The sequence below is a fragment of the Terrapene carolina genome, unplaced genomic scaffold (genome assembly GCF_002925995.2).
Source record: "Terrapene carolina triunguis isolate 2854851 unplaced genomic scaffold, T_m_triunguis-2.0 Scaffold96, whole genome shotgun sequence".
NCBI classification, from domain to species: Eukaryota; Metazoa; Chordata; order Testudines; family Emydidae; genus Terrapene; species Terrapene triunguis.
Genome location: NW_020664447.1, coordinates 60,182,153 through 60,202,595, shown reverse-complemented (window position 1 = coordinate 60,202,595; position 20,443 = coordinate 60,182,153). Strand labels below are relative to the sequence as shown.

Genomic DNA, 20,443 nt, shown 5'->3' with positions numbered 1-20,443 from the left:
CTGCCCTGCCCCCTGCCTCGGCCGTCGTCCAGCCTGCCCTGCCCCCTCCCTCGGCCATCCTCCAGCCTGCCCTGCCCCCTGCCTCGGCCATCCTCCAGCCTGCCCTGCCCCCTGCCTCTGCCATCCTCCAGCCTGCCCTGCCCCCTGCCTCTGCTTACTGGTCCACTGCCTCTATTATCTTCTGGTTGAACCGGCCCTTTACCCTGGTTATTTTCTGATCCAGGTAGTCCTTTACCCTGGCTATTTTCTGAAAGGGGCAATTTACTATCTGTAGATTTCAAGTCTGTATTTCCTGTTACAGGGGATGGAGGTAAGGCTGCTGTTCCTCCTGTTCTCGGAGGAATAGTAGACTGCACAGTTACAGGTGTACTGGGAAGTGGTGTTGGTTTTTGATTCTGAATGGGTGGAGGTTGAGTAGTTGGTTTTGTCTCTTCTACTTGCTGTGCAGGATCCTGAGAACTCCACGTCCACTTTTTAGGCCCAGGAATAACTTTTTTGACTTCAGCTTTGGGTGGTTCCTTTTGAGCTTTTGTCAGATCCTCAGCTGGCTGAACTGGACCAGAATTCTTTGCATCTGTATCAAAGGAAATTGGAGTAGACTGAGTTCTATTTGCCAACTCCTGGTTGACAGCTGCATCAGCAAAAGCTTCTCTGTTTTCTGTTCGGGACTCTGCTTGAGACTGTTGTTGTCCAAAAGGAGGAGTGGGCCCCCTCCACTGTGACCCACTTGGTCGGGAACTGTGCATCTGTGATGTACTTGGGGATGTATAAAACTGTGCTGCTGGCCCACGGGGGATAGTCCCCCATTTGCTTGAAGACCGTGCATCGGAATTCTGACCTTCAAATCTTGGCCTTGGCCCTTCCAAGTGCTGGCCTTCAAAACGTGGTCCTTTCTGTCTTGGCCCTTCAAATCTGTCAAAGCCTCTTCCCCGAAGTCCATCAAACCTACACATAAAACAAGAGACAAATTCAAATGAACAAATTAAGTGAGAGTTCTCTAGAAGATATTTTCACTTTATAAAACCACTTTCATGCAAACATCTCTGTGTGCCTCATAAGCAAACACCATTAAATCAGTACAGAAACATGGAAAAATGCACTTCAATTTCACACTGCACAACTGAGAGTGATGTAAGCCACTTGCAGACTCGGCAACCTCTAGGAAATAATGTTAGATGAGACACAAAATAATCAGTGTCATGCCCCACTGTTGCACCAATATGTGAAGTTATGTCTCTGTGCTGGTTCATATCATCTGGGGCATCATTCATAGACATGTAATGGGAAAAAAATTCCTGCTTATATGAGAGCAGCAGCATTTGAACCACTCTATATAGATAGTAGTGGCTGAAAGTGTAAATTTCAGCCATGAAGTCTAGTTCCAGGAGAAATGTAAAATCTTAGCTGGAAATCAAGTATGTTATTTAAACATGTCTTGTGTCTAAAGCTCCAGACTGGTGCTCAGAAGATCTAGATTCTGTTTCCAGCTCTCTCCAGATTCACTGTGTGACCCTGGGAAAGTCACAATTTCTCTGTCTCTTGATACTCCAACAGCAAAACAGTGGTAATTCCCCTACCACACGAGGGTGTGGGCAAAGATAAATAAATTAATGTATGTGTAATGATCAGATACTACGGTACTGAGTACTACATAGAAAAACCCATAAATAAAATATAATTAGATAAATAAAATCTAGATATAGAATTTAAAATATTATTAAACAGCAAGTGGAGCAAGCTTATTATGTTGCCCTGGTCTGGACAGATTTGTGTGTTTTCTATTTGTACAACTGTATTTTATTCACATTTAGTTCACCTACAACTATGGTGGCTCGAAATGTGGGGAACTGGATAACAAATACAGCATGAAGTGAAAGGATTCATGCAACAGGAGCTAACGATGCATATCTGGTCAAAAAAACACTTTTTAATTAAATGCCCAACTACTGAATCTCATAACAGAGTAGATAAAATCAAAGTATTTTACACAGGAAAACTTAAAAGGGACTGAAAGTCACATTACTCAGATGTTTGTAATTTACAGTGTTGAATCTTGAACCAGTGCAAAAAAGCAAAAAGAAACAAGGCAGTTGGAGACTACAAGAACAATCAATTACAGGATCTTGTTTCTCAAAAAATACCAGGGTTGGAAACAATTGCTTTATAGCACTGAGTAGAACACACACTGTGGTAAACACAACTTTCCAGTATTATATATGATTGATCTATAATTCTAGTACAGTGGTGGGCAAACTTTTTGGCCCGAGGGCCACATCTGGGTGGGGAAAATTGCAAACAGGACCAAGAATGTAGAGCTGTGGCAGGGGGTTGGGGTGCGGGAGGGACTGCGGGGTGTGGTGTGCAGGAAGGGGCTCAGGGCAAGGGGTTGGGGCAGAGGAGAGGTGTGGAGTGTACGAGGACGCTTAGGGAAGGGAGTTGGGGTGCACAAGGGGTGTGGCAGGGATGCAGGCAGGGTGCGGCGGGGGCTCAGGGCAGGAAGTTGGGTGCAGGGTGAAGGAGGGGTTCGGGGTGCGGGCTCGGGGCTGGCACTGCTTACCTTGAGCGGTTCTGGAGTGGCAGCGGTGTGCACCGGGGCCAGGGCAGGCTCCCTGCCTGCGTGCCCTGACCCCACGCTGCTCCCGGAAGCAGCCGGCACCACGTCCCTGCGGCCCCTGTGGGAGGGAGGGCAGAGGGCTCCGTGCGTCGCCCTCGCCTGCAGACACCGCCCCCCGCAGCTCCCATTGGCCGCGGTTCCTCGTTCCTGGCCAATGGGAGCTGCGGGGGGCGGTGCCTGCAGGCGAGGGCAGCGCAGAGCACTCTGCTCCCGCCACCCCCCAGGGGCTGCAGGGATGTGATGCTGGCTGCTTCCAGGAGAGGGGGTGGCAAGCCCTAGTTTGCACACCTCTGCTTTAGTAGTTTGAATTATCAGCTGCTAACAATCACTTTGGATGTGAAATGGGGGGTGATGGGAAATGATTGAGAACAGAATGATATTACTGTGAAGTCTCACATCCTGCAAGGGCTAGAAATACAGTAACTCCTCGCTTAACGTTGTAGTTACGTTCCTGAAAAATGCAACTTTAGGCAAAATGATGTTAAGCTAATCCAATTTCCTCATAAGAATTAATGTAAATAGGGGGGGTTAGGTTCCAGGGAATTTTTTTTCACAGTATAAGTTTTAAACAAACAATTTAATACTGTATACAGCAATGATCATTGTGAAGCTTGGTTAAGGTGGTGAAGTCAGAGGGTGGAAGAGAGTGGGATATTTCCCAGGGAATGCCTTAATGCTAAATGATGAACTAGCACTCAGCTGAGCCCTCAAAGGTTAACACATTGTTGTTAATGTAGCCTCACACTCTACAAGGCAGCACAAATGGAGGGTCGGGTGACAGCATGGCAGACAGAGATAGAGAGACACACGCTATGTGAGAGAGAGATGTGCATTGCCCCTTTAAGTACGTCGACCCCACTCGAAGTACATTGCCTTTTTAGAACATTGCTGACTTAGAACAACGCTTCCTTAGCTCTCGTCCCCTAACGCCCCTACTCTACTTGCGCTACATTGATGACATCTTCATCATCTGGACCCATGGAAAAGAAGCCCTTGAGGAATTCCACCATGATTTCAATAATTTTCATCCCACCATCAACCTCAGCCTAGATCAATCCACACAAGCGGTCCATTTCCTGGACACTACTGTGCTAATAAGCGATGGTCACATAAATACCACCCTGTACCGGAAACCTACGGACCGCTACACTTACCTACATGCCTCCAGCTTCCATCCAGGACACACCACACGATCCATTGTCTACAGCCAAGCTCTAAGATATAACCGTATTTGCTCCAATCCCTCAGATAGAGACAAGCACCTACAAGATCTCTATCAAGCATTCTTAAAACTACAATACCCACCTGCTGAAGTGAAAAAACAGATTGACAGAGCCAGACGAGTACCCAGAAGTCACCTCCTACAAGACAGGGCCAACAAAGAAAATAACAGAACACCACTAGCTGTCACCTTCAGCCCCCAACTAAAACCTCTCCAGCGCATCATCAGAGATCTACAACCTATCCTGAAAGATGATCCTTTACTCTCACAGATCTTGGGAGACAGACCTGTCCTCGCTTACAGACAACCCCCCAACCTAAAGCAAATACTCACCAGCAACCACACATCACTGAACAAAAACACTGACCCAGGAACCTATCCTTGTAACAAAGCCCGATGCCAACTCTGTCCACATATCTATTCAAGTGACACCATCATAGGGCCTAATCACATCAGCCATACCATCAGGGGCTCGTTCACCTGCACATCTACCAATGTGATATATGCCATCATGTGCCAGCAATGCCCCTCTGCCATGTACATTGGCCAAACCGGACAGTCTCTACGCAAAAGAATTAATGGACACAAATCTGACATCAGGAATCATAATACTCAAAAACCAGTGGGAGAACACTTTAACCTGTCTGGCCATTCTTTGACAGACCTGCGGGTGGCTATCTTACAACAGAAAAACTTCAAAAACAGACTCCAACGAGAGACTGCTGAGCTGGAATTGATATGCAAACTAGACACAATCAACTCAGGACTAAATAGGGATTGGGAATGGCTGAGCCATTACAAACATTGAATCTATCTCCTCTTGTAAGTATTCTCACACTTGCTTCTTATCAAACTGTCTGTACTGGGCTATCTTGATTATCACTTCAAAAGTTTTTTTTCTCTTACTTAATTGGCCTCTCAGAGTTGGTAAGACAACTCCCACCTGTTCATGCTCTCTGTATGTGTGTATATATATCTCCTCAATATATTTCACTCTATATGCATCCGAAGAAGTGGGTTGTAGCCCACGAAAGCTTATGCTCTAATAAATTTGTTAGTCTCTAAGGTGCCACAAGTACTCCTGTTATTATTGCCTTTTTAAGTTGAGACAGCTGCTGCCAGCAAGCTCCCTCCGTCCTGAGCCCTGTTGTGTCTCTCCTCCCCCCACCCCCGCTCTATAGAGATGGGGTAAGTGGGGGGCAGGACATTAGCCCCCCTCTACCCTCCCCAAACCCTTTCCCCCCCCGCACAGCAAGCAGGAGGTTCCTGGTCCACTTAACTACAGTGATTAGGGGGTGTCAATCTAAATTTTAAGTGTAGACCACCAGGCATAAGATAAACACAGTGAACAGTGCACATAATTTATTTTCAAAAACCCACAAAACAAAACCCACTACGCTGCACACACAATTTCCCCTAGGGAGATCTGACAAAGAATGAAGCACATGTGACAGATTTTCTCACACTGTTTAAACCACAACTGGCACTATAGGTACTACGGTGATGACAGCAGTATAAAAATCTGTATAGACGAGAATGTGTGTAAACTAAAGGAAAATGACCTACCTAGGACCTCTTGGTCCTTCGAAGTATGTGCCTCTGGGTGGGTCTGGAAGCAATCCACCTGATCTCACTGGTTTATCTTGAACGTTGGAGGTTGGGGGTACATAGGCTGAAGATACTGTAGAAGAAGTTTTCAGTTCTCCAGATGCTGGTTCAGATGAGACAGAAACAAATGGCACCGCTTGCTTACCCAGATGAACTTGAGAGTTTCCTTGGTCTGAAGAGTCAGCAGATGTAGTTATTTCAGAATGACACGGTAAAGTTGCAGATGAATCAGGTATTTTAAATACAAAAGAATCAGGGATAGGAAGCAGAGCTGGCCTGGTTGTCTTAGTGGACTGGAAAACCTGAAGACTGGATGTTGGGGGTTCAGATGAGTTAGACAACTGAGGATCAGAAGACAGAGGTGGGGGAACCTGCGGAGGGGCAGTGGAAGGCAAAGATGGAGGCAAAACAGGCACGCCTCCTTGAGAGGTTTGAGAGCATGGAACAAAAGGAGGTGGCAATGCAACATTCCCAGTGTATTGATTCTTCATGTTTCGAAGCGAGTTCACTTTCTCCTGCAGATGGGACTGAGTAGCTTTCATCTGTCCCTGCCATGTTTTCCACTGTTTCTCATACTCCTGGAGCTGATCTTTGTGAGGATAGGTCTGAAGTTGATCCTCCCATCCTTGGAATTCACGCTCCCAGTCTTTGTGAAGTTGTTGAAACTGTTTCTGCTGCGCCTCATAATGCTGCAGCTGCATATCCACTGACATTGTCTGCAAGAAAAAGAGACACAAAGCCCTAAAGAACACCGCTTCCAGCATGCAATGCTCTGTATCTATCCGCAGCCTGGCCACAATGCAGGTCTGTAGTCGCCATGCCTCCAGTAGCTGGAATCTGCTAGGCCTTGTCCCAGGCAACAGCCCTGGGCTGGACAATGACCCGCAGGCTCGGTAATTGCAGTGGGAGCAGGATTGCTGGGCATGGATCCCGGGGAGGGGAGTGCAATTCGGTTCGTGCTTAAAGGCCAGGGGAGCAGGTGAGGGTCTTGCAGCCCTCGGGGACGTCTCTATACAGTTGTTAATAAACTGACAAAGCTCTGGCTGGGATGTTTTAGTTGGGGATTGGTCCTGCTTTGAGCAGGGGGTTGGACTAGATGACCTCCTGAGGTCCCTTCCAACCCTGATATTCTATTATTCTAAATGCTGCAGAATACCTTTTAAGTTCCTTCTGAAGCCACATGCTTGAATATCACCCTCTGTCCCAATCTTCAGCAGAAGCTTGAGAGAAGAGTTACATAGAAACAGAAGCAAACATATCCTGTCTAGTATAGACATATCCTGTCTGGTATATCTCTAACCTATACATCTGAGTGATAGATAAGGGCAAACACTTCCATACAAAAAGCCCACATCACTTAAGGTGGGGGAAGGGCGGAGTGGGGAGAGTATAATTAGCAACAGATTACTTCTGCACACAACCAAACTATTTGGGGCTATTAGTAGAATATCCTCCCTCCCTACTGAATCACAAATCAATCCACAAATATTCTAACATATGTAGCAAGCAGCCTTGTTTCCCAAGCTCTTCAATTTGTTTCTCCAAGCAGACAGCAATTCAATTTAAATGCACTTTCCTTCACATTCGAGAGCACCACCTGGACCACTAAACCAGGTATACCTTGAGTAAACTGCAGTAGTGCTCCAAGTTTGGGCTTATCAAACTTATTTATCTAACAAGACAAACTAAGAGAACAATCTCTCATTAAGCTTGTAATAAAAGTTAGTTAACCTACAACAGTCACTAACTATTCAATATATTTTATCTGTACCCACATCTATATCTGAATTGCTGTGGCCAAACTGCAAGTCTCCTTTACCCTGCCTTGTAAAATCATGAAAATGTACTACCTAGGAACCATGATGATTATTTTACCTGTCTCCTTCACCAAGTTTTCCTTGGGGCTACTGGCTCCAATATACTTTTCCTTTATCTAATGACTTTCAGATCCTTGAGTGCTAGGAGTGGCAAATACCCACACAATACATATTATTCATGCAGAATCACACTATTGCAACATAAAATGAAAAAGTATTAAAACAGTATATTTTGTATAAAATATGAATCAACAAGGGTTCACTAAGAGCTGTGCAAGAAAAAATGTGATGGCCTAATTATCATCTTTTATCTCTCCCCTTTCAATATTGTCATAACCAGTTAAAGAGTATAGGAATGCTATATCAATGGTCCATCCAATTCAATGTAGCCAGCTCTGAATCAGTTTGGGTCAAACCAGTTGCCCCTCTAGCCCTATATTTTGTCTCTGAGAATGAGCAATGATGTATTATTAGCATTGTGGTAATGACCAGAGAATCCAATTAGGATTGGGACTCCATGATTGTAACTGTTGTAAAAAAACAAACAAAAATCTCTCTCACTCACACTCACACAAAGAGACAGAGTGGTCCACTGGATAGAGCACTGGACTGGGAATTAGGAGATCAGGATTCTGTTCCCAGCTCTCCCACAAACCTGCTATGTGACCTTGAGTGAGTTACTTTACCTCTCAGTGCCTGTTTCGCTTCTTACTCTTTGTCTGGTCCGTCTTGTCTATCTAGAATGTAAATTCTTTCAAACGGAGAGTAACTCTCACTATGTGTACGTACCACTCCTAGCACAATGGGGGTTCAATCTTAGTTGGAGTCTCTAAGTCAGACGTGGGCAAACTACGGCCCGCGGGCCACATCCGGTCCGCAAGACCATCCTGCCAGGCCCCTGAGCTCCAGGCCCCTGTTGTCCCCCCTCCCCCGCAGCCACACCACTGCGCGGTAGGCACTCTGGCCCGTCGCTCCCCTGGGCAGCATGGGGAGCTCAGCTGGCTCTGCTGCTGTTAAGGGGGTTGGGTAAGGGTACGGGGGGCCTGGGGGGCATTCAGGGAGGAGGGGGTGGTTGGATGGGGTGGAGGTTCTGGGGGGGCGGTCAGAGGATGGGGATCAGGGAAGAGTGGGAGTCCTGGGGGGCCTGTCGGGGGGCGGAGATGTGGATAGGGGTCGGGAGGGCAGTCAGGGGACAGGGAGCAGAGGGCGGTTGGATAGGGGGTGGGAGTCCTGGGGGGGCTGTCAGGGGGCGGGGGTGTGGATGGGGCGGGGCAGTCAGGGGACAGGGAGCAGGGAGGTTGGATAGGGAGTGGGGGTTCTGGGAGGGGGCGGTCAGGGGACAAGTAGCAGGGGGGGTTGGATGGGTTGGGAGTTCTGAGGGGGGCAGTCAGGGGGCGGGAAGTGGAAGGGGGCAGGGGCCAGGCTGTTTGGGGAGGTACAGCCTTCCCTACCCAGCCCTCCAAACAGTTGCGCAACCCCGATGTGGCCCTCGGGCCAAAAAGTTTGTCCACCCCTGCTCTAAGTGCTACTATAATAATTTGGAGTTTTTTAAGGGCAAATACCACCCCTCTCACAAAGAAAATGGGAAGACATAGGCTCTCCCCTAACCCCCAACAATCCCACGATCTACTTAATTACCCAACACCATCCTACTGACCCCAGCTAGCAATAATCTTATACTCTGAAACATGAAGATTTACAACAATTAGTTTTATCTGAATTTGCAATTCTTACAGATGTCTAATCTATTTTTAATCTTACTAACCTATTTATATCAATAATATCCTTAGGCAGTGAGTTCCACTATTAGTTGTACTTTACCTAAATATTTCATTTATTTTGGCTTTTACATTGTCTTTTTGAATATCCTCTTTTTCTTGTATTAGAGGACAGAGTAAATAATGGCACTCAACCAGCTCTTTCTGTTCCTGTCACTTTAAGGGTACGTCTATACTTACCTCCGGGTTCGGCGGTAAGCAATCGATCTTCTGGGATCGATTTATCGCGTCTTGTCTAGACGCGATAAATCGATCCCGGAAGTGCTCGCCATCCACACCGGTACTCCTGCTCCACGAGAGGAGTACGCGGCGTCGATGGGGGAGCCTGCCTGCCACGTGTGGACCCGCGGTAAGTACCTTGTAGTTCGAACTAAGATACTTCGACTTCAGCTACGTTATTCACGTAGTTTAAGTTGCGTATCTTAGTTCAAACTGGGGGGTTAGTGTGGACCAGCCCTAAGTAACTTTTTCTTTTCTAAACTAAGCTGTTCTACTGTAAAATTTTCAAAGACACCTAAGTCCCATTTTCAAAAGTAACAGGCTCTTAGGAGCCTAAATTACTCCTTAGATGATTTTGAGAACTGTATCCCATGTCAATAAATAGTCTTTTAATTACTCCTCATATGAAAACTGCTCCCATGAATATCTCTAAATATTCTTGTTACTCTTCAATTGAGACTGGAAAGTAACTTCTCAGGGAAGGGGGAGCTAAGGCTTTGCCCATGAACAAAGATTAAAGAGAGAGCAACACAAACAAGTCAGTCAGAAGAAATGATTATACTACATACTTCTTATCAGACCATGAGTGTTACATCATGCAAGAGGTATACCAAATCCCAGTTCCTCAAAGACTAACCTGTGGGGGTGGTGGCTGTTGTATGATCTGTTGGTACTTCTGTAGGATCTGTTGCAGTTCGGCATGCTTCTGCATTATTCTCTGATACTGAAAGCCAACTCGATGGTGTGGATGCTGCTGCCACTGAGCTGCTGCCACCTGCAACTGCTGCAACCTCAAATCTTCCTCAGAGTCCTCAGGAGGTTCAATATTCAGCTAAAGATAAATATAATTATTATAACTAGGGCAAAGCTCATTCAAGCACAACACCTAAACAAGCACAACCAAATTCATAGAAGTTTCATGGCAGTTAATAATTCTGTGACCCTGCATTCTGGTGTTCTGACTTTCTGTGACACTATCAGAATAAATGATTTTGTTTATCTTCTTCAATAAGGGGAATAGTTCAAGGCAAAAATCAGATGTGAGAATTTGCCTGCATATTCTAAGTAAAAACTATCACCAAGCACATGGGCAGAATGTTTTTGGGCAAAACTTCTTGGTTATTAGGCACAGACTATGACCCCATTCTTTAACAAAGGAATCATTATCTTCCAGGTCTGGAGTGGAAGGCAAGATCACCACTTTCCTTTCCAGCACACAACAGGATGCATCTCAGCTAAAAATTGGAATGATTAAATCAAAATCCAAACCATTCCAAAATTCCGGTGTGTTTGGATTTAGTATTCTGGTTCAGGCCTGAGCTATTAAGTTCAGATGCATGTCTGGATACAAACTTCCACAAAGTCTTGGGGATAGAGGCACTACATTGAATGTGGGGTACTAGCTCAGGCACATCTCTAATCCTGACTGCAAGATTTATACAAGCAGCTGCAAAAGGAAAAGGTACTAATACCTTCCAATTCAGCAAGTAGGATTAGCAAATCATACAGCAGGACAGAGGTAAAAAATCTTGAACACTAACAAGGAAAAGTCATTCAGGGATTTCAGGTTAAGGAACTAGGGAGCACGAGATTAGCTAATTGGAACTACAGTAATTCATGCATTTCCCTTATCCTATTTTCTTTAAAATAATTCACCTTTGCTGAGATATGTCATCTGACCTACTGGCATCAGAGACAAATACGGTTCAGAATCTCTGAACACTATTCACTTCAGCATGGCAGGGAGCATGGGTCCCAAGAGCAGAAGTCTTTCAAATCTGTAGTAGGAGGACTCTACAAGCCCAATCTGACCATGCAAAGGGACCCTACTCATCACCTAACAAAACTGAGACAGCAGCTTGTCCCTGAAAAATATTTTACTAGTTCCAAACCTGCCAGACCAGGGAGATGTGTACCCAGACCTGCCTTTTCCAGCTGTAAAGTCTATTAATTGGGAGGCAATATGGGCTAGTGAATAGATCACTGGACTTGGATTCAAGAGATTGGGATCTATTGGACTCAAAAGGTTTGGGGTCTATTGGACTCAAGAGATCTGCACCTGGCCTGCTGGGTGATCCCAGGTACCTCACTTGCCTTCTGTACTTCAATTTCCCCATATGTAAAATGGAGATAATGATACTGACCTTCTTTGCAAAGTGCTTTGAGATCTACTGGTGAAAAGCACTATATAAAGTCTAGGTATTATTATTCAGACCCAGGCAGGAGGAAAATATTTTTTTTTTAGGAACGAATGTCCCATATGGAATAGCATCTCTGCATAGTCTACCTTAGGTTCAGTAGATGTGACAGGAGGGTCCTCTTTTTTGGAAGCTGGTGTTAGGGGCTCGTTAAGTGAAGGCAGTTCAGACTGCTGATTAGGAGCAGTCACTTTCCCTTCTTCTTGCTGTATTCTCTGCTCAGGTGCATCCTTCACTACCCCTGGACCCTTCGGTTGCTGCTGTCCCTGTGCATGTGCTTTTGCCCTCTGCTGCAGACTTAGCAAGTGTTGCTGGTACCAATACTGCTGCTGTTCCTATAAAATACAAAAAGTTTGTGAGAATTACAGTAGCAACCAGGTTTAATAGACAAAAACAGATAAAGATAACCTGCCAAGATAATCACTGAAATCTGGCAGAGAAAACAGTCTCCAGAGAAGTGTTTATGCCTGTTTCATAGTGATAACTCACTTCTCTACCATCATTACAGAGAAGCAATAGAGGTCAAAACCCCTTATCAGGATTCAGGCACCACTGTCCAAGGTGGTGTTATACAGACATGAAGGAAGATTCCTATCCCAAAGAGCTTAAAACCGAGGAAGGCAAAAAACAGAAAGGAGAGAAAGGTGTTCAACATATGAGCTAAGGGATTGGGGTGAATGGATTTGTTAATTCCATTTCATTATTTTATTAACAATTTGTTATATGTATTTATTATGGAGCTCCAATGGGGTGGGATAATGGGAAAGTTGGATGAGGAGAATTAGTAGGAGCCATGGAACAGGGAAAAGGAAAGGGGGCAGAAGGACACTGAAGGAAGAAATGCACAGAGGAAAGAAAGGGGAGGGACAAATGGAGAGCGGGAAGAGTGAGGATGGCAGCAGAGAAACTGTGAGGGAGAGATGTGGAAGGAGACTGGGGCAAACAACCAATCAGACAGAAAACAATACCCTGAGTTCAGATTATAAAAAGCTGTCTTCTAACCTCACTGGCATTTGGGAGCTGCAAGGTAACCAGATGAGGATGCCAGAAATAAGACAAGCCCAGCTATGGAGATGGTCAAACTCCTAGCATTAAGTCCTCAACTTTAAATATGTTCAAAGTACAGGTGCTTTATAGCTGAAAGGCCAGTCCTTTGGAACATGGTTCCACAAGGTCTGATGGCATATTCTGACATTTAGACCTTCTTTGAAGGGGAAAATGCTGAAGATTTTCCTCTGAATTTTCCAAGATCTTCACTTTCTCCATATGTGTCATATAGACAAATGGATATATATTATCCATTATAAATCCCCTTTTCTAAGTTTTGTAACCAGGTAGCATACATCTCCTCCAGGTTGAAATAATGACAAGGAATTAGCTCAGCCCTCAAATATTTTTATACATTTTCAAAATAGTAGGTAGCTCAATAATTGTACTTCATCAGGATTTTCACTGCCCAGCCCCAAATATCAAGGATAAAGTTGGAAGAAACTTCCTACTGATTATGGTTCTATAATCTGCACACACACTAAAAACTCAATGAAATTCTGGGAGCTCAGATTTAAAATAAGATACAAAAGGAACTAAATTCTAACTTTATAAATTCAGAATACTGAATGTTTACTAAAAACGTATACTGAAGTCCCATTCATCAAGAGAATTTATACAGCTTTTGTAAGAACTCTAGCAAACTACAGGGGACAGAGGTTGGTATTTTATAGCCATAAAGTGAGGATATGGAAAAGCTTATCCTAAAGCTCATGGAATGGTGCAGCCTATGAAAGCGCAAGCTCAATTAGCAATTTCCCCTCTTCTGACTGTCCCACATGTTTCATACCCTTCCAGTTCATCTTTTCTACCCACACACTGTGAAGAAGAGCCACTTCTGAAAACCCAGCATGGGAACAGTAGAGAAGCCAACAGGAATGAACGTTTATTTTTAAATGCAGGTATAAATTCAGCATTGGTGAATGATGCCCGATGAGATTCCTTAAGACTAAAGTTTCCAATTCACCTTCAAAATAGGTATAAAATAAGCATGTGCAATGCAAACTTCTTCCACTCACATACCTTATGCCTGAATTAGAAGGACCTATTTCTAGTAGTGAGGTGTGAAACGGACAAATTTAAAGAGCAGATCTATGCAGAAAATCACTTCTCTAAAATGACATTTTGGGGACTATGTCTATGATAGGAGATGGTATCATTCTAGATCCTGCCATTGACCTCTGTCAATATCCTTCATAATCAGGATTCAGGTCAGAATATGACATAGAGACGCTCTCATGGCTATGGGTGGAGGACAAACATCCATACTTACAGCATGGGATCTCTCAGCAGCCTTCAACTCCATGTTGCATTAGGAGTTGCTTTTGCATTCAAGACCTAGCAGAGGCATGCAGAACAGCACTAAGCTGGATTTAATCATTCCTTTCAAAGAGATGTCACATAAAGTGATTTTATACAATAGTGATGGCTATGACATAGATAAATAAAAGAAGATAGTCACGATAGACAACTGCTCTTCTGCCCCGAAAACCTAGTCATTTGTGAACTCATCTTATCTCCTCTCCTTCTCAATATATAGATTAATCTGTAGAAGAGGTCATGATACCACATGGGCTACAATACCACCAATATAATGACACCCAGCTGTAAAACTCCTTCACAGCACATGAAGCCAGAACCACTTTATGTCCCAGCATCTGACTGAGGGCTTGTCTACACTACCGCGTGTGGTCGATCTAAGATATGCAACTTCAGCTACGTGAATAGCGTAGCTGAAGTCTATGTACTTAGTGAAGACACCGCGGTAAGTCGACAGCTGACACTCTCCCGTCGACTCCGCTTGCGCTTCTCATTCTGGTGGAGTATCGGAGTCGACAGGAGAGTGCTCAGCAGTCGATTTATTGCGTCTATACTAGACGCGATAAATCAACCTCCGCTGGATCGATCGCCACCGCTGATCTGGAGGGTAGTTTAGACAAGCCCTGAGAGAAGTGAATGGACAAAAAAAAGAGATGTCTAAAGCTCAGACTGAGCAAAACAGAGGAGATACTGGTAAAGGATGCATTTCAAAGAGATGGTGGGAACTTTAGTCCTCATCTTTGACTGAGGGCTTCTACTCTCCCAGTGTCAAGGTGGTGACTATTCTTGGAGTCCTACTGCAATCACTGTTACTCCTATACACAAGGAATGCAACAATATCAAGGAACTTCTTCTTCCATCTTTGACTAACCAATGGTTTATACCAGTGATACTGAGCCTCAAGTCATTCAGGAGCCAAATTACCTATCAAAAGAGTACCCAAAAGAGCTACAGTAGTGTGAATTCATTGTTTCATTTACAATAGTGCTATTCATATTTAAAGAGTATGACAGAGAAAATATTAGTTTATATATAATTATATATTATTTTCACAGCAAAGTTCACAGTGCAAATTGATAACTTAATTTGGTTAATAACATAGTAAAAGCATCCCTGATTGGTTAATTATTAACTCACACAGTGTTTTAATATCACATGCTGCAAAGAGCCCCAGGAGACACATTCGAGAGCCGCAGTCTGAGTATCACTGGTTTATACCTGTTCCTCTCAGGGGAGGATCTCACCACAGTGAAATAGATATCATCACCTTCTGGTTAGGGTAAATTACCACAACACAACTTCTACCAAATGCCCAACTGTGAAGGTCACACAGAAGCGCCGCCTGGTATAACATACGGCAGCCTCAGTCTCAAACAAGGAAAACCAAAGAAGTGTATCATGTCAACATACCATTTGTTCCACTGACTCTCCATTTAGTTCTGTATCCATTTCAAGAACCTAGTCCTTTTTAAAACTTTTAATGGTCCACCAGGACAGCAAGACTCTATGCAAGCAGTGTGATTGCCAGAGTCCAGGATGAAAAACTTGGGGGTCTTGGTCACTACAAAATATCAGGATGAATCTGAGTCTTTAGTGCACAATGCAAGACCAATCTTTTTATGCTGCAATTCCTTTCCCAGGATGGTAAAAAAAAAAAAAGCCTGGTGATGCTCATGGAAGAAGACAACAACAGAGATGATAAGCAAGGAAGAGGAAAACAATACAGCAGTCCAGAAAAAAGGCTATGAAGCTTAGGTATCCTTCATGGGAAAATATACATAATCTTTGTTTAATTTTGCACAGAATATGCACCCAGATACCAAAGTGAATGGTATATGATAAATAAATTTGGTAGATACTTCACTTATTAAAGCTATGTCTACACTAGAGAGCTTACAGTGCAGGGTGACCAGCTGTCCCGATTTTATAGGGACAGTCCCGATTTTGGGGTCTTTTTCTTATATAAGCTCCTATTACCCCCTCTCCCCGCCATCCCAATTTTTCACACTTGCTTTCTGGTCACCCTATTATAGTGGCACAGCTGTACCGTTGCAGTTGTGCCACTGTAAGCTCTCTCGTGTAGCCACTCTATGCTGACAGGAGGGAGCTCTCCTGTCGTCATAATGAAACCACCCCCAACGAGCGGTGGTAGCTATGTCAGTGGGAGAAGCTCTCCCGCCGACTTATGTCGGTGTAACTTGTGTCGCTCGGAGGGGTGGTTTTTTCACATCCCTGAACGACATAAGTTATACCAACATAAGTGGTAGTGTAGACATTGCCTAAGTCAAGGGTTGTCAAACTTGGGTTCGGGACCACTCAGGAGGTCACGAGGTTATTACATGGGGGGTGTTCGCGAGCTGATAACCTCCACCCCAAACCCCGCTTTGCCTCCAGCATTTATAATGGTTTTAAATATATAAAAAAGTGTTTTTAATTTATAAGGGGGGGCGAGGTCAAACTAAGTCTTGTTATATGAAAGGGATCACTAGTATAAAAGTTTGAGAACCACTGGCCTAAGTGTTTCTGAAAAGATACACCTTGCCATAAGGAGACACAGGAACCTTATTTTTATTGTGCTAGGCTGTGCTGCAAAATGTGTCACATGGCATGGGACTGTAAACCACAATCACACACAGAGACCTGTCAACGTTACACAGTGGAAGAAAAATTATATAACAAGGAATTACAAATGACAAATTGCAATATGTTGCATAATCTACTTAATATATGGGGGGAGGGGAAGAAGCAGCGCTCTGTTTGGCTACTGACACTGTTACTACAGGAGATAATCACAAAATTATCTTCTGCCTAGACTAGATTGTCATTAATTAAAAAAGAGAAAGATTTCATAACTCTTCTTCCGCACATCAGTAGAAGTTATAATATTTCAATGTTTAATCTTTACAACACTTTAGTTACCACTTTCTTTTTAAATTAACATTTAATTTTGTACTGTATCAAATTCAGCAAACTACAATAATGCAAAGTTAGGCAAAAAGTCAGAAAATGCAAAAGGTAGTGGTGTTTATTCAGTCAACTCTGCTCCTCTATGTATGCATTGCAATAATCTATTAATTATGACTGTTATTTTATATGTATGTATGGTTGTCAAAATAATTATTGTATTGTATTATTTTAAAAATAGTATAGCATAATGAAATTACAGACTATCATAACAGATAGCAACAAAGCAAGGTGGGAGGGTGTTAACATTTAATATTCAACCTCCTAAAATCCAGCACTTTTTAGTGCTCAGTTATTCAACTAAAATACTGAATCTACATCTAATTTACTATTTTGCTTGAGGGGAGGGAGCTTAAAGAAAAATGAACACAAGAGGTGTCCCCAATTCTATAGAAGTAAAAAAACTGCTAGTGCCTATCAATACCATTATAAAAGTGCCCACCTACAGACATAAGTATTTTTAACAGTAAAAAGTATATTTTTCACCCTCACCAAACTCAAAAACTTTTGAAAAGACTTTCCTCAAGTGCTTCATAAAAGTTCACCTTTAGGAAGAGATCAAGCATGAACACGTTTAGGCCAAAGTCTGACTATTTTTGAAAGCTGTACGCATAAGGCATCTAGGGTCTGTAACGGAAATACTTTTGTAATCTTAACTATTGCAAGTATGGCCAATTTGCACTGTTCTATCATTTGTGTTGATAAACAACTGAACAAATATTACTGTAAGAGAAAAATCAAAACAAGAAACTATGCAAAACAAAACTAGGTGGCAATCCTACAATGTACCAACAGACTGCTGCACTGATATGGAGGGCCCAATGAAGTCAATAGGGTTCTGTGCAGTTCATCTGCACAACATACTTTGCAAGATCGGGGCCTTAAAAGTCTGAAAAATCCACCCAGGGGATAAAGTTCAGTCAAGGCTGAAACTTTGTTCTTCACACATCCCATTGTGCTTGGGAACGACTGGCTCTTGAAAACCAAGTACTACAGGATGTACATTCAACGGGAGTTTATGGAATTTTAGTCTTATCTGTACCATTCCTGGCTTTTGTGAGCTGAAGCCAAGTATTCTGTTTTATTTAAATGTGATTCATTTATTGTTTCTCTATTTTATCTGTCTTTAGTTGATCATCTTTACAACTCACACTACATCGGTAAACGATCAGTTCCTATCACTACCTTTTCTAACCCGGAGCCACACTCGGCAGCAAAGCACAGGTTGGACACTTTGTTCTTACCTGGGGGGTCATAGTGGAGGGGTCTGGTTGTGGAGTGCTGTGCTGGTCAGAACTGTCACTGGTGTCCTTAGCAGCACTCTGCACTGCCTCTTGCTGAGCAGGAGTGGAAGGGGGCAAGGATGACTGGGATGCAGTAAAGTGAGATTTAGACTGAGAAAGGGATGGTGTCAAACTAGACTGGGTTGGTTGGGAAAGGGATAGTTGAGAAGTAGACAAATAAGATTGAGAATGTGTCTGATAGGATTGGGAGGAGGGTAAATAAGATTGAGGGGCAGGTGACGGAGGGGGCTCCAAATAGGATGGTGGCGGTGGCTGGGAGAACTGAGAATGGGACAAATAAGACTGGGGCGGAGGAGACTGGGAAGGGGGTGGCTGGGCTGGGGGAATATAGGGTTCAGACTGGGCTGGGGGGACATAGGCCTGTGAAGGGGGTGGATAGGCCTGCTCAGGCGGTGGGGGTGACTGTGGCGGAGAGGACAGCTCCATGTCCATGGGCACTGGGGAAGAAGGCAGGTGCTCCCAGTCGCTGTGGGGCTGAGACGGCTGGAGGGTCTCATGCTCTCGAGGCAGGGGGGGCGCCGGGGGCTTGCAGACCTGGGGGTCCCGGGGTGGGGGCGGCGGAGGCGGCTCGCGGTGCTTGAACTGCTTCTGGTAGCTGCGGACGGGGGGCGGCACTGGCGGCGGCCAGTCGGTGAAGGAGCCGGGGAGAGGCGGAGGGGGCAGGCCCGGGGGCGGCGGCCCGGGCGGGGGACCCCCCAGAAGTACCGACTGCATCTGTTTCTGGTGCATTTGCTGCAGCTGCTGCAGCTGGGCCAGGTGCTGCTCCTGCAGGCTCAGGAAGCCCGAGGCGCCGGGCGCGGGGGCCACGCCGGGGCCCGGGGGCGGGTAGTTCGGCGGCGGGACGGAGGGGGGCATCACGGGCGGGGGTACGGGCAGCGGCGGGGGCGGTATCGAGGTGGGGGGCGGCGGGTAGTGCCCCGCCGCCCCGTACAGGCCCCAGGCCGGGTACATGGCGGGGCCGGGTCTGAGGCGGCGGCCGGAGCGGAGATCGGAGCTTCCACAGGCCGCGGCGAGTGGCGACAGCAGCAGCGCGTGCGACGCACAGTGCCTGCGTAGTGAGGCTCGTTGGACCTCCGAGACAGAAGAGTGGCATACTGGAAGCTAGAGTGCCCCCAGCCTGGACCATAGAGAGGGGCTCGCTGAAGTTAGAGCGCCACCCACCGATCAACCCGGGCTATAGCGTGGCCGGGCACCGGCGGAACAGCACGGACAATAGAGAGGTGAACTAATTGGGCCTAGAGCGTCGCTGAAACCCTGATCTCTTCTTCCCTCCTGTCGGCTTGGACAAAAGAGAGGGGTAAAGAGGAGCTAGAGCGCCGCTCAGAGGAAGGCGATCGGCCTCCATCTTGTTTGGGGAGGAACAACAGATTGGAGGCCTCCGCCTTGGCGCCTTCTGGGTCCTTTCGCGGCCAGGGTTTTCACCCTTCCTCTCAGCTGCTCCCTCCCATGCGGGGGTTGCGGGGGCTGGCTTCCCTCAGCGTGCCCGCCTGCCTCTGGCGTTCATCGCTGCCGTCGGGGCGCCCTAAGCCTTGCTTGGGAGACGGGTCTCCAGTCTGGTGAAGCTCAGTGTCAGGGAGGTCTGCCTTCGATTGCCTCCCCTCACCTCCAGCCACAGGTTGGAGGCCTGCGGGACTGCATGTCCTGGCAACACACAAGTTCAGTCACAAGCTGGCATCAAATTAGGGTCCCAAAAACACAGTCTTGTCTCCATAAACTGAGAGATGCTCTGCTAGCCCTAGCAATAATGACCAGCAAGCGTCATCTCTGGCAGGGCAAGCTGAGAACCATAGACAAAGCCTTGAACCCTTAATTCCATTCCTATGGGGACAGCATTCAGATTACAGTGCTTGTGTCTTCTTAGCAGCCACCAACTGTTAGCTTGAGTTTCACAGCTGTTTAGCAACCACAACTCCACTGCCTGAAGGCTTGGCTTCACTGAAAATTAACTTGAATTATAACTCGAGTGTTGTTGGGACACCATTTCAGATTTGGGGGAGGGGGTAACTTTACCCCTGATTCCTGGGGCTACTTGGGCACATGAAAACTATTATTTTTTTGCAGATAATAACTTACAAATTATTATCTGACAGGAGCATTGTATCTAATTCCTATTTAAAGAAAGAAAATTAAATAAATATTAGACCTACTCAACTCTAATACTAATATGTTCTGACATCTTGTGTCAAGTCACTTAAGGGACACTGGTTAGGCTTAAAATTTTAATATATATTCTTACTTTGTTACTAACTCTTGAATACAACAATTAAAATAATTGTAGAAAAATCCAGATTACTTTCTATCACTCTTTTGCAGTTCACCAAACTTGGAAAAGATCATTTCATTTTTGGAAAC

At 45.1% G+C, this 20,443-nt stretch overlaps 1 protein-coding gene across 1 annotated transcript in view; it reads right to left on the bottom strand.

The window, feature by feature from the left end:
* YLPM1 (YLP motif containing 1) overlaps positions 1–19,161 on the bottom strand; it is a 64,069-nt gene extending 44,908 nt beyond the window's left edge. The window contains exons 1-5 of the mRNA XM_029911529.1: positions 18,032–19,161; positions 11,567–11,791; positions 9,896–10,090; positions 5,403–6,160; positions 133–945 (exon numbers count right to left, since the gene is read on the bottom strand). Coding sequence (XP_029767389.1) covers positions 133–945; positions 5,403–6,160; positions 9,896–10,090; positions 11,567–11,791; positions 18,032–19,042 — 3,002 coding nt within the window. The 5' untranslated portion in view covers positions 19,043–19,161. The remainder of the gene's footprint in view (positions 1–132; positions 946–5,402; positions 6,161–9,895; positions 10,091–11,566; positions 11,792–18,031) is intronic.
* Between the last annotated feature and the right edge of the window lie 1,282 nt (positions 19,162–20,443).